General features: G+C 39.5%; 1 protein-coding gene and 1 non-coding gene across 6 annotated transcripts in view; one reads left to right on the top strand and one right to left on the bottom strand.

Moving 5' to 3' along the window:
• LOC127369479 (partitioning defective 3 homolog) overlaps nucleotides 1–14,814 on the top strand; it is a 333,391-nt gene that overhangs the window by 33,068 nt on the left and 285,509 nt on the right. For all 5 annotated transcript variants that reach the window (XM_051410908.1, XM_051410907.1, XM_051410906.1 and 2 more), the window contains exon 2: nucleotides 6,752–6,853. In XM_051410908.1, coding sequence (XP_051266868.1) covers nucleotides 6,752–6,853 — 102 coding nt within the window. The remainder of the gene's footprint in view (nucleotides 1–6,751; nucleotides 6,854–14,814) is intronic.
• Nucleotides 473–544, bottom strand: trnaw-cca (transfer RNA tryptophan (anticodon CCA)). The gene has a single exon. It is a non-coding gene; the product is annotated as a tRNA-Trp (tRNA).

The following is a 14,814-nucleotide window of genomic DNA, read 5'->3' as shown; positions in this document are numbered from 1 at the left end:
TTCTAGCTGTATAACCCACTACTAAATTGTACTTCAACAACGCCTTTAAAACAGTGATAAGATAATCATGAACACAGTATTGTTCCTCTGTGTGACTCTTCTTTTGTCAGCAGCTTGCATATTTATCACATCGCTCCCACTTTCTCAGTTTACATTGCAGGGCCTGCTGATGCCATCTTTAGAAGATAACACACAGGGTCACATTTCATCTGTCCCATTTACTGCTGCGTGTGGTTTGTGAAACTTGTTTTCTGTCTTTATGGGATTATCTCCAAATGCTTGACATTCCCTAATGATAACTAGTGAGCAACATCTGAAATGTGTGTTATCTTGGCTAAAACCCTGAGGCGTGACTGGCATCTCTGTTTTGCCTTTGTGAATATGTGCAGAAGTATTTCACTTTCCAAACTTATTTCACTGAAGTAATGGTGATTGCTGCTGTGAGGTTTTTTTTCAGTCTTTTTAAAAGCTCTGACCCTGACGTGATTTGAACACGCAACCTTCTGATCTGGAGTCAGACGCGCTACCGTTGCGCCACAAGGTCCTGTTTCATGTATGGACATATGAGAAGTATACCTAGGTGCTGATAGATTCCCCTGTGGGAGTAGTAACACTTGCAAGAGCTAATGCAACAATCATAAAACACACACAGGCACATGTTCTCTGTTTCTCACACACACTTTCTCACCCCCTCCTCCCTCCCCCAGTTTCCTCTAGGGCACCAGTCTTTGTGTGGTCTTTGACAGGAACAGGCAACCCTCTCTGGTACAAAGACAGAGATAATGGGGTGAAGAGAGCTATTGTCTGAGCTTATGGCACAAGTGTGTGTGTCTGTGTGTGTGACACAGAGAACAACTACCTCTCTGTCTCCCTTCACCTTCTATAGTGGATCAGATAAGCGGATACCTGACCAGACTAGGGTGGTGATGTGTCACTCACTCAGTGTATGAATGAATGAATAAAGCTCACTAGTGACTCAACAGGTCACTGGAGCTAAATGACCGGCAGACAATACTCATGGGCACACCCTGCATATCTGCTCCTATCTGCTCTGCCGAATACAATTCTTTCAATCTGCAGATCTGTTCAGTGTCACCATAGCAGGGATAATGTTTTCTGATTTCTGTTTCTGTTTTTTATTTTGAAATCTGTTTTATTTCATGTCCTTTTTCAGTATATTACATGTTCTTCTATTGCATGTTTTGCTACACATGTAAATAGTTCTTCCATTTACATACTCCCCATGATACTTTATCGACTACTTTTGCATTACTGCTGCTCCAGTTGCTACACTCTCATCTCATTAAAGTGAACCAAGTATGCTGTACATTCTTGTGCTGTTGCACTTGGCAACACTACCTGAAGACAATTCAAGCTACTCCCCTTACATTTGTGCTTTGCAGTGAAATGTAACTCACCTTTTATGGGTTTTTGTCTCTAGTGACTGTTAGTTACTATAACATGACAGGGATCACGAAGGGATGGTTTGGATTCATTGAAGTGCGTTTGTATGAGGTACTTAGTCATAGTCAGTGTATTACCTACAGTAGATGGCAGACAGGAGCTCCAGCATGGACACCATGGAAGCCATGCACTGCTGTGGACGGAGCAACAAACTGTATTTTAGACAAAAAAAAAAAAAAAAATCAATATCAGTTTGAGTGTATGATATATTTATGTTTTCACCGCTTTATCTTGCCATCAGACAGCCCTTTTCGATTGAAAACTAAAGCATTTATATTGATCTATACTCTCTTCAAATCCACTAGACTCCAGCCATTTTATCTGATAGAAAACAAGAGTTTCGGGGCCACCCCTGCCTTGATCGGTTAGTTAGTTTCAAAATAAATAAATAATCACGTGTTCTGCAATGTAAGATTACTGTTTTGTCAAATAAGTCTGGTGGCTTTGGAGAAAAGGATATAAGGTGTCAGTTTCCAATAGGAAAGGTCTGTCCTACGGCAAGGTAAAGTGGTGAATTCTCAATATAACATACACCTAAACTGATGATTGAACTGAATGAATCCACTAAACTGAATGATTTGTTTTAGATAGGTAACCCTTTAATTATAATCACACTTGCTTATAAAGTTCACAAGTACTTGCAGTATGTTGTTATGCCATATAACACATCAGTGAAAAGAAAGAAATGAAAGAAAATAAAGAAAGTGTGCATTGAAAATCTAGTTCGATAGTGAGGACTGTGGAGTGCTTCAGTTGCTGTTGTTCAGGAGCTGTGTGGTTGACCTTTCAAACACTACCTGACCAGAGAATGTTGCTTCAAGTGGAATTAAATGTTACACTTCACGACATTGATGTAAGACAGGTTGCACTGGTTTCTACACATCACTAATCCTTCTTCCTGTTTGCAGTAAGGTGGACAGATATGTGCTGTTCTCACATTTCTCACACATCTCACTCAGCGTTTCGTCCAGCCCCTCACATACATGTCAGATTGTCCATCAAAGCTGTACTCGTCAGATGTGTTTTGTTTCTGTGGTTTTTGTCCCTTTGTTAATGAAATAATGCAGTGCTGGCCCATTGTCTCTGTTCTAAAAATAGTTAAGTACAGAGTTACTCTTAGGACTTAAATAGTGATGGGGTGTTTGTGTGGTCTGGGAATGGAAAGCCCTTTCTTTTCAGACACAGACACTCGGTTGCACTTGAGAACAACATTGACATGGTGTGTAGATCTGATGTGGGCTTTGTTCCTCTGACGCACATGACGTTTCCATGGTAAAAATGACCCCAAGACTGAAACAGTGTCGATCTCAGTCTGTTTCTGGAAGGGCTTAACAAGATGAGAGTATAGCAATATCTTTTCGGATGCTTGAAGATAATATGACACTGATTCCATTTGGGAAATTGTCTTTTCCACTGACAGCAGCCCAGAGAAGTATCACCTATCAGCAGCAGGGCAGATGAATTGGGTCCTCTTGGTTTTGTCAGTGCATGAAACCATGTGAGGTTGACTGCTGAGTGTGCTAACACCTTATCAGCTGTTCCAAGCAGTCCTCCCTACCCTCTGTTACTATGCACTACAGTAATACAAATGACTTTGTCACAATGCACTCTTTGTCTTTGAGGATCTGCTCATTCTCTGTTTCTCTTCAATCCATTTGTACTGGTTTCCATACATCAGTTGAACATTTGATTAAGCACATATGTGTTCAAATGTGGTACATGTGATGAAAGTTCATTTGCTTATGCACACTTCAGGTGGCACCTAAACTGCTGCCAAACTCATAGAATTTGTTGGCAAGCATGTACTAAATATTATTATTTGTTCTCCACTATAATGTTTTTTTAAATACAGTTTTTGGGGCTTTTTTACTTATTGCCTTTTTAATTGATAGAGACAGCTGAAGGTAGACAGGAAAGGGGGCAGAGAGAGGGGGGGATGACACACATCAAAGAGCCATAGGTTGGATTTGAACCCTGGGCCCCTGCAGCAAGGAGTCAGCCTTGGTACATGGGTCACCAGCTCTACCAACTGAACTAACCGGGCGCCCGTTCTCTGCTATAATTTAATCAAGATCATGCTATGTGACAATATGATATGGAACCAATGAGATTATCACCCATTACTGGGAAGGAAAACCATATTTTAAGGATGAATACAACATTAAAAGACATGTCCTAGCACAGGTCTTTAGGATAGAAGAGAAAACTCCCAAAAATCTGTTTCTTTGTCTGTTGTGGGCTACTGTAGAAGCATGGCAGTTCAACATGGCGGCATCAATGGGCAAGGAAGCGTTTATCCTTTGAGGCCGCCATGGTGAACTGCCACGCTTCTACAGTGTAATCCCACTGTAGATAAAAATGGTTCATTCTGAGGCAATGAACAGCTCTTGTTTTCTGGCTCTACCAGGTGCGCTATCCAGGCACCCCTAGACTTCGGTATTGTTACCAAAGCATTCAGAAATGACCCCCAAAACACAAATTCCAACCTAATCCCTGTTAGTGATAAATTCTGTGCTAATACTCTTGAGTTCTTAAACTGAGAAATCTTAAGCATGATTTTTGGCTTGCTGAGGCAAAGCACCACTGATGTAAGGCTCCTACATCATTTGAACCAAGTCACATCAAAACACCGTTTGTCAAGCCTCGAATGCTTTTCTTCCATCCCAAGTGCATTTCTGGGATTAAGTTATGTGGCTAAGCTTTTCTCAGAATCATATTTGTTCCCTATAATCCATCCGATGAACAAGTCTGGATGAGGATCATGCCGACAGACATGGACTGTGTCAAAATTTGAACATTTAAATATTTTTTTCCTTGTTTAAAGCTGAGGGTCAGTGTGTGTTTTGTAATGACTTCCAGAGATGGTTAATGAGATGGTTAATTTTTACAGTGTCTTTCTTCTTTTGGGTTTTCAGTGTGTTTTGTAGTGGTATTGTAGTGTAGTTTGAACTGTTTTTCTTTTCTCCCAGATTGGACTGGTTTCAAGCTAGGCTTTCAAATCAAAACAACCCTGTATAGATTTTTACTATACACGCATTAACTCTGTATCTTTCTTCATGCTTCCGATTTCTTGTATTGCCTTTTGGGAACGTCCCTGATAAACTTGCCATCTTTTCCCTCCTAATAACCTCAGAAGGAAGGAAAATACCACACAGTTATTCCCCTCATGATTTGGACCAGTTTTCCTGGTGAACCGCACTGGAGTTCAGTACAACAGAGCCATGCATGAAGGCATTTAACCACAGACCCGAAAAAAGACAGCTCAGTTTTGGAGGAAAAGAGACAGAGGGAGGGAAATAGAGTGAGAACAAAATACAGACAAAGGAGTAAGGAGATTCTTTCCTAACATGGTGAAGGAGGGACAGTCACTGAGCTGACTGCTTTCTATTTAGCCTCCTCTCTGACTGGTCCATCATGCCTCAGTGCTTGTAGGCTGAGCTGGGCAAAGCCAAAGTGAGGGAGAGCAGGGAGGAAGAGGACAAATGGAGAGAAGCCATTATTCATTTTAATGTTTTTATTATTGAATACCAAACATCCAAACCACACATGGAATCTTCAAAAATGTTCTGTTTACAGTATATACAATATTTACAGAATGCCCAACGTTGATACTATATATGAAGCTGCTTGACTAGTTTCCTTTACAAAATGCAGTAAACTACATATTTGGTAACTTGAATTATTTTAATAATAATGACTTGAAAAATAATATGCCATAGACATGTAGAATTTTTGTGAAAACCACTTAAATTTGCAGTAACTACAAAACGGAGCTGAAAACAAGGCCAGATGTGCAGTAACTACTGGTTTGGTACTCTGGACCAGAAGACCCTCTGTCTAACTGTACCACAAAGAAACCAAATAGACAGACATAAGACGGCTACAGCTGGCCTGAGCTACAGCTAAAACTACATTTACTCTCTCTAGCAATTATCTGTGAATGACAAATGTCCATTTTGATGAACCCACATCTGTGTAATTAAGTTAGTTATTACACATATCCAAATGAGGCATTAGTCCAATCATGAGGGAAGAAACCCAGCTAAACTCTTTCAAAACCTAACTAGCTGAGCAGAGTATCAGTGACTGCCATTCTAAGCTTTTGACTAGTGTAATTTATGTGATTTTGTGTGGTCAGGTGACCTTTAAATCATGTATCGAAGTGCATTTATTGTGCTGATTTCAGTATGAATGCTAATAGTCAACAGACACTAGGATTATAGAAAGTAATTTTTTTTAAATTACAAGCTGAAATTCACAAAAGCATTACAGTATGTTGGGAATCTTTTTTTTTTTTAAAAACCCAAAAAGTATGTATTACGTTTCTGTCTAACACCTTTCCAGCCAACCTGAAAACTTTAAACCACTTTTTCCCAACTTCCCTGCTTCTGTACTGTGGCTATTAATACCTGCATTTGAAGGCGTGTATAATATATAAATGAGACATTTACGTGTGTGTCCTATAAATAAACTGGTGCAGTGCTATGGAAAGCAGTATTCTGTACTGCATATGTATTTATCTCTTTATAGGGCATATGGACATTTCGTACTTACACTTCTGAAACTATTGATGAACTGTACTTTAGTCCATGTGTCACATTACATACTGTACACTAGCTGTGATCATTACAAAGCACCAACTCTTATAAACATACAGCATTTCATCATAGTTTGAGAAAAGTTATTTGTTTCCCTTCTAAAGGGCCATATTGGATTGATTGCACTTTAAATGATGTTCAGAGCTGATGCTGACTTTATCTAGACTACTTGCAGTAGTACCTGAATGTATAATGTATGCATGGATGATATTCAGATGCTGATGCAAAAAAGTCACTGGCCATTTTGGAACTGAACAGGAGTGTTGTCACCTTTTATGCACTGAATGTAACAATAAGAACTGATGAATATGACACATCCTGTTGTGCCTGTGTCACACTTACTCTCTTTTCTACTTCCACTCGGAGAAAGGTTTGAGCCATATGCTTATTTTGCAGGCCATCCAGCAGCGGATTAAAATATTTCATAACTGCTACCATGATGTCAATCCATAACCATGTCAGAGCCCCTGTGTGCCTGCTGACTGGATCATTATATGAACCACATGGTGATTAGATCAGCTGATTCCTAAGGAGACACAAGCTGCTAATTCCTTTGCCCTGGCAGTTCCACAGGAATATGTTGCATGGCTTTTCTTACATAAGGCGTCAAATCCCAAGTCTATATGGTGCAAATAAAGCTGATCTCTTTACAGAGCTAATACTCCCTCTCTTTTTTCTTTTTCTTCCAGGACCCCAGCTACTGGGTCCAGGTCCACAGATTGGAACATGGAGATGGAGGCATTTTGGACCAGGATGACATGCTGTGTGATGTGGTGGATGACAAAGATAGGGTGAGTAAAAGTGTGAGTGAAACTGAGAGCAAACTGAAAGATGTAATTTGGTATTTTATTTATTTGTTTATGTTCACAAACTGCCATTTCCTGTTTTACCACCTCTTCTCATTTCCATTCAGCCTTTACTTGTGCAAAAATAGCTTTGGTTGTGTCTGTACTCTGAAACTTTGTGCGTAAAGCTTTGGCAGTACTACAAAGAGTTTCACTAACATGTGCTTATGATTACACCTGTCTGCTTTTACTGTCTCATTACTAAAACATTACAAAACAGTAGACTACTGCACAGCACCATGTTTTCTGCTGAATAATTTCAACCTACTGGCAGTACTCCATTTCTTTCATATGAGTGTAAGGTCGAATCTATGTCAGAAGCAGGATGATATCATACTACCCACCCCACCCACCAGACCAACTGTAAATAATTACCCACAATCCCACCTCTTCCTTCCCATGGGAAGAGTGCTGACTACACCTGAGTCACTAGCTGTTTGGCTTTAATGTGGGGCCAGTTAGTGAGCCATAACCGCCTCTTTGTGTCTTTGTGAGTGGTTTAAATGATTTTTCAACTAGCTTTTAGTTCATTTAAATTGTTGAATGAAATAACTGTTTGCTAGAAGTTACTCAGCAGTGAAATTCTTAAAATGAATAAACACATTGAATTTAAAGTATCAACAGACAGAACTTTTGTAATACAACAATCATAGTCATCCACTATTACTGACTGTAGTGTATCCTGGTGTAGTGATGACATGATTGATTTATCTGGTGTTGTAATCACTTCAGAGATATCTAAGCTTAAAGCCAGCAGGCCCATCGTAAAATTTTCCTCTTAATCCTGATGAAACGTGAATTTCAGTTGAAAGTGTTATCTTTGATTTCTATCTGTTAGCAGATTTTCTCAGGATATCTGATGTCTTGGAGCCACTGCTATCTTGTGAAACGTGTCTGTCCTTCTCAAGAACACTGTGTTTCTTGTATAGCCGTTTCATATTAAGAAGTGCATTTCCCACATTTGACATCTAAGGTTTGAAGAAGTTCAGCGAGTGGCTCTGTATAGTCTGTTTGATGTGCATATGCCTTTTTGGTTTTGTGTGTGCATTTGAGCATGAATGAGAAACTTTGAGAGAGAAGAAAAATATGTGTGCATGTGTGGCTACACACCATAATGATTGTGTGGTAGGTGCCATGGTAACGCATCAGGTGGGATCAGGGGTGAGAGCAGCTGTTTTGCACCTGCTGTCTGCAACACTCCTTTCTCCCTCTGCTCTCCTTTCCTCTCCTCTTCTATCTCCTGAAGGAAAGAAAGAAAGAAAGAAAGAAAAAGAAAGAAAGAAAGTTAAAAGAGCCTGTGTTTTTGACAGCTGCAAACTAATTGATTTCTTGGCACATATATATTTTCTCCTTTTCATTATCTTTAATTTGTTCTGGTTCTGTGAATATATGCTCCCCCTGGTGTTTGTGTGGGCTCTTTACATCTCACTGATGACATTTCATTAACATGACAATATTTTTATTAACAATTAACAAACACAATTACTGCGACAGTCCAACATTTTGGATGATTTATTTCATGTTTGATTCTTTTTATATCAGTCTCATCAGTATAGTTTTATAGTAATATTCTCAGGTTGCAGGTCAGGTTACATTGTACTTTATACCTGTGTACTGTCAAACCCTTCACAGCCCCAAAAATAAACATTGATAGTACGGTCACAAGACTGACTACTGTATTACATCTCTGTTGGTAGATGTTGTAAATGACACAGAGTGCATAGATCAGCAGGATTTGGGCTAGGACAATGAACTTTACACCAGTGGAATAGTGTGTACACACTTCTTTTTGTGTCAGTGGGTGCATGGGTGCTTTCTTCTTTGTGTGTGTGTGTGTGTGTGTGTGTGTGTGTGTGTGTGTGTGTGTGTGTGTGTGTGTGTGTGTGTGTGTGTGTGTGTGTATTTGTTAGTAGAAAATCCAGTCTGTCCAGTTCTCTGTATCAGCTACTGCCTCCGTCCCTGTTTTACTCTACTAACAGGAAGGAACACAGTTAACCAGACCTGTTCATTTTAACCCATGAATGACAACGCTGTTCTTCTTCTGATGGATATAGTAGTTCCACAGGCATCCTGGGCTGTGCTGGGCCTAGACAGATGTTTGTATACTGCCTTTGGAAATGTCATAAATAAAATGTGCTGTCTTCATACTATCACATTATAAAAACCTAATTAGGTTTTCTCTTTTATGTTGTTGTACATTTTGTATGCCAGATGGTAACACTTTCAAACAAAGTTTATATATCACTTAACATAAAGCAAAGAATCCCTTTAGCTTTAATAAGGTGGAACAACAACATTTGTCTCATTTAAGCCAATGAGCCACATGTAATCAGATTTATCTCCTCACATGTGAACTACAGAGTCTGGGTAGATTCAGCTGGAGACACAGGTTTGACAGGGTACATCAGTGGAGTGAGTGCTGTCCTGTTTCATCTTGAAAACCAATGACCCCAATGTGATTTAAACATGCAACCTTCTGATCTAAAGTCAGATGCGCTACTGTTGTGCCACGACGTCCTGCACCTGTGTTCTTCAGCTTCCTGTCTTTCCTTTTTTCTGCTCTCTTAAAAAGCAGCGTGCCAAATTTCTACAAACACAAAATCTGCACACTCAATAAACATTGTTATGTAGTGTCAATGTGCAGCTGCAGATAAACTGCATACAAAGTTTTGCAGCCCATAGACAAAAAACATGCCATTTTCATATTTTCTTCCTCTGCAATTACCCTACCTGTGTACCTGATAGGTTATTAGTTTCAATGTAACAATATCCAAAACAGCCAACAGCTAATTAATGAGTTTGTAGGTTGTTATCAATGCTGAAGAACTTCTGTATTGGACCATTCAGTATATTCAAAGTGTAATACAATTTGTTTCCATCCTACGATAAGGATTTCATATCTTAATTTTAAACTAATTTCTTCCTTATAGATCACTTTGTCTCTGTTTCGCTCCTTTTCTTTCAAGAGAAATATTTCTGTGTACATTTTCTGTATTTCAGACCACACCACACTGATACTCCTTACTTTATATTTACTGTGGGCTGATATCCACTGTTGGTGTTTTTGCTGTATCGATTTCTGTCACATTCAAGTGTAAATGAATGATTTCACTGCAGTGATATAGAGAGAAAACAGAGCAGAGGGGAGTTAATGTAGAAACTACTGTTGTCACTTTGCAAGTTTCGGTGCATCTACCGTTGGGAGCACCCAAGCCGTGTGTGTGTGTGTGTGTGTGTGTGTGTGTTTTGTGTGTGTGGTATGTGAGATGTCTGGCTCAGGTTCAGCAGTCAGATTATCACGCTGTGATTCATATGCAGTCATAGAGATGCATGCTGCAGCCTGTCTGTCCCTGTTCCACAGATCTTCACATTGATTATCTATCTAACTTCTATTTGACATGCATGTGAAATATGAGAGTATATTTATACAGTTGGTTAGTTTTACTTTTGGTCTTGTGTTGCACAAATGTCCCTCTTGCTGTTCCAAGTTTGGTTTGAGTGTGAAGTTGAGCTCTATGGCTACATTTTTTCCCTTATAAAGAAAATTGTAATGAAATTAGGATTTGGGTAAGGACAACTAGGACAAACATACAACTCAGGTGACACAAGTTGGTGATAACTGTTTATCTGAGTAGGCTAAAAATCTGAATTTAGAGAGGGAGAGCAGAAACACATGACCCTTTAGTTCCATCTTGTCTGTCCACAATGTCCTGACACTACTTAGAGTATTATATGTGTTACAAGTGAAGTGTAAGGTATGTTTGTGTTATAGTCTATATATTTTCATTGATGTTTATTGGCAGTAGTCATACCAGCTTTTTGTGCACTACTGCCACCAACTGGACTGAAGTGTGAAGTTGTGGTTTAGCAGAGGAATAGCTATTTAAAAAAAATCTGTCAGGATTAAATAAAATGATGTTGCTTGACAATATTAATCTAGATCTATAGGGTGTATTCTTAAATCAATTATGACTGCCAATATGTTTTTATACAAATGGCTGTCTGTGACCTCTTCTCAGGATGTCTAATACCAAACAAAAAGCTTTGTTGACAACATCATTGTGCAATGGTAATGTCTGACTCCAAATTATGTCAGCATTTTTAGGTGTAGAAGAAGCAGTGGATTTAAAAAATATTTCATATATGGTGTATATTGCCGAAATTCAATAGCAAATAAGTGTTAGAGTAAAGGATTTAAAAAACAAAATAAACCAATAATCATAACAATGAGGATACTATAGACTAATACTATACTCATACTACTACTACTACTACTAATGGTGCACTCAGATCCTAACTGACTATTTAACCCTCAATATTTATTTCTTAGTACAGCAACATAAATCTAACACCAAGAAACATACAACTTTTTATTTTATTTTTTACAGAGGATAGTAAATAATGCAGTCTGTTTTTATGTGGCCAGCTTTAGACACACTGATGATACATAATGTCGAATGAGACTAACTGGGCTGAAGCTCCTAGCCAAATAACACAACCTCAGAGTGTTTAGGAAGGAGGTGTAAACTTTCATCTAGCTCAGGGCCCTTATGTTAGACTTTTGTGTGAAAAAAATTCTACTGATAGCTTTGAAATGGCTGTGATACAGACACTTCATCCATACACCAGATGGCAATGTGGCAATTAAAATGACTCCTGGTTAGAAGATGGCCTTAGGTAAGAAATTCACAATATGGGTCTGTTGAAATTTATAAAGGAATGAAATGGGTGTGATATGGCCAATTAGATGAAACTTTAATGGTCATTATAGAGAAATTGGGCTATTTCATTAGCAATTCAAATGGTATATAAAACTTCAGAACTGTTGTTGTTGCGCAAGACAAACTCGTTGTCTGATGTAGAAGCAAGCTTAATTCCTGTAATTAAGTTCTTTGAATATGTGTATAGAATTGGAAGTTTCAGACTCATAAGTCGAATTTATTCACAGTGTTCATGTATCTAGTCGGGAGAAGAGGACATTGTTTATGGTTGTGACTGCCCACCCAATCCTGTTCTGCACTGTTTGTCCCCCCCTCACTTTAAACATCACTAACTCTTAACTCTTGATTGAGCCTCATCCAGCTTGTTAGCTTACTTACTGTGCAAGTTGCCATCTAGATATTTCATCTAAAGGGAGCTTGATAACAAATAAGCAAGCGTGTCCCATGGGCTTAATGAGCGCAGGGCTGAAAGGTGAATCCTCTGGGGTGATTAAGGGAAAAAGCTTGTTACAGCAGAAGTACATGAATCAGCAGTTCAGTGTAGTGTGTTTTACAGGGGGTGCATGTAGGTGTGGTCCTGCAGCCACACATTGCAGTTGCACTTGTGAACCACAAAGGGGCACTCAAGCCCAAGTTAAAGCAGTCTGCGCTATTGTCTGTATACTATCTGCTTCACAGTACATAGCTTGTTTTTGGGAATGGATAGCTGCCTCAGAAAAACAGAAACAGCATTTCATGAAAGAAAAACTCAAAAAACATACACTATAGGAAGGAGAAAGAAAGGGAAAGCTTTATTGAGATATGGAAGTGTCCATATCTGCCCGTTAATAATGAGTACCACATCCATGGCTCCTGTGGTCGAGCTCCTTGGACAATTGGCATTTTCTTGGCCCCTGAAGTTGGCATTGCCATGGCAACGGCAGTCGGGTGCCAAGTGGGCACCTGCGCTGGGTCGAGATCAAGCCGTGAGTGAAATTAGCCACGGCTAAAGCAGGGTCCCAGCAGCTGCCCCCTGGTACCAGAACACTGCCGGGGGAAATCAAAGACTAATTACTCTGTTTGTCTGTGCTGTGTGTGTGCGTGTGTGTCTAAGTGTGTGTCTGCGTTTGTATGTGTTTGTGAGTGAATGTAGCCTCTTTTGGCATAGATTGAAGACTGTTTTGTCTGGTTGGCCGTCTCTCGCCATCATCTTTCAGTGTAATGCATTCACCTCACGCATTGTGGACATTTATGCTATATTTGCTGTGCATCTTTCCAACTTAGTATGATTCATTGTCTGTCTGGACCCCCATTTGATTTGTGCAGGACAGTATGATAAAGTTTCATTTTCTGTAGGTGGAGGCGGAGAAAATAGCCAGAGAAAATAAAACCATCAAACCATTCATACTTCTTCAGATTGTGCTAATGTGTAAAGTAGCACAGTTTGGGTACCTTATTAGACAGACTCTAGGTTAATTTCAACCAGGTGTGAGTCACAAAAGGTCCTTCCTGTTCATTTCAACAATGTAATGTATTGAGACCTGAATGTACCTGTAGAAGCAACACCAGAAATACTATGACATATCATGAAAATAAACCCAGTCTCCTCTCTAAAGGCTTCATTGTGTCATAAAGGTGTTATAACCCAGATACTGCCCTCTGGTGGCAAAACAGACAGCCCAGTTAAAGTACTGTGCATCATCTTGATCTGTTTTGTTATCTAATCAAATGGACCCTGACTGAGTTTGAATACCCAATCCTGAGCCCCATCTTTAAAACGAAAGTGATTGCTCCCAGGTAATTTAATGCTTGCTCCTATGACATTTGAGGGCTTGAATCTCTAGCCAACAATGTTTGTGAACAGCTGCTTCCATTTCTGTAACACATTCAACTAAACTGATGTTTCATTTTGCAAGTTAGTGCAAGGACGTGGATGGTTCCAAATGTGGTCTAGTGGACTTGATAACCCTTTGTTGAAAAGATGCAGGAACTGGAGGAGAAATACATGCAGGAATGTATGAAGGTGTGACAGTTTCTCAAGTTCTCTGTCAACCACCAGCACTTGTTCTTGCTCAGAAGAAAATACCTTTAGACTGATACTCAGATTCAGAAAACATGCTTACATACCTGAACCTTGAAAGGTGTAACTGCTGAGGAAATTAGATACACACAACACACACTCAGACTTCTTCTGGCCGAAAGGTGTAAATGTCGTCATCCAACATGGAGACAATCAAAGAACATCACACATATATGAGCCTGAGAACACACACATACAGAAATAGTCACACACTCTGATAAAGTCACACATGCCCACACATGCATCTCGACAGACACAAGCTGTAGTCAGCTGTAATTAGCCTGTAAGGACCAGAGTCAGCTCTGTGTCCTGAAAGACTCGGTGTGGTAGCGGAATTGATCCTCACCTCCACTGCTCTGCTCAGAGGCTCGTGGGCGGCAGCAAGCAGTTTTTCATTTCATTTTCCTCTGGGGCTTTGGATTTATTGTCGGGTGTTACTTGTTTATTAGGTTCCTAGTTTTTGAACTTCACTTACCCGGGGAAGGTTTGTTGAGCACTGTTGTTCTTTTTCAGCTCCCTCTTTCCCACTTATGCAGTTATAATCCCTCGCAGTGGGGAGATGCCTTTCTGAGCTTTTGAATTGGAAGCTGAACAACAGACCTTTACTGTTAGCAAATCAGTTGTCTTTTTGAGTGCATAAGGAGGATTAAGTCAATATTGTATTATTTATAAATGTGTTGTGCTATTTTGTATTAAGTGCAAATGGCTTTCAGTGAAGCAATGCTATGGAAAATTGAGGCTGTTCTGTGAAGTGTGATATACTGCAGAAAACGGTCTACAATATCTCATGATACTGTGTAAGTCTTAGAGGAAATACTTCTCATCAGGCTAATTCTTTTCAAAAAGCAGGAAACAAACCCACATAATGAGTGCTTTCAGATGAGAGTTTTATAAACAATGTTGTATAAAGTACCACAGTCGGATCCTTGTAAAAACACGCACCACAGTATGAACACGAGTGCCAATAGCTAAATGATACACAGCAATAAAATGGCGAACATTTCAGAGATTGAAAGTCTGCAGGTAAGAAAGGAAATACCAATACTGCCACAGTGGGAATTGCAATTATGACAGCAGTGTACTGATATTGCACGAGACCTACAACACACAGTGATATGGATTATTTA

Source organism: Dicentrarchus labrax, unplaced genomic scaffold (assembly GCF_905237075.1).
Source record: "Dicentrarchus labrax unplaced genomic scaffold, dlabrax2021, whole genome shotgun sequence".
Classification (NCBI taxonomy): domain Eukaryota; kingdom Metazoa; phylum Chordata; class Actinopteri; family Moronidae; genus Dicentrarchus; species Dicentrarchus labrax.
Note: the sequence above shows the minus strand (reverse complement) of the source record. Positions and strands in the feature narration are given on the sequence as shown.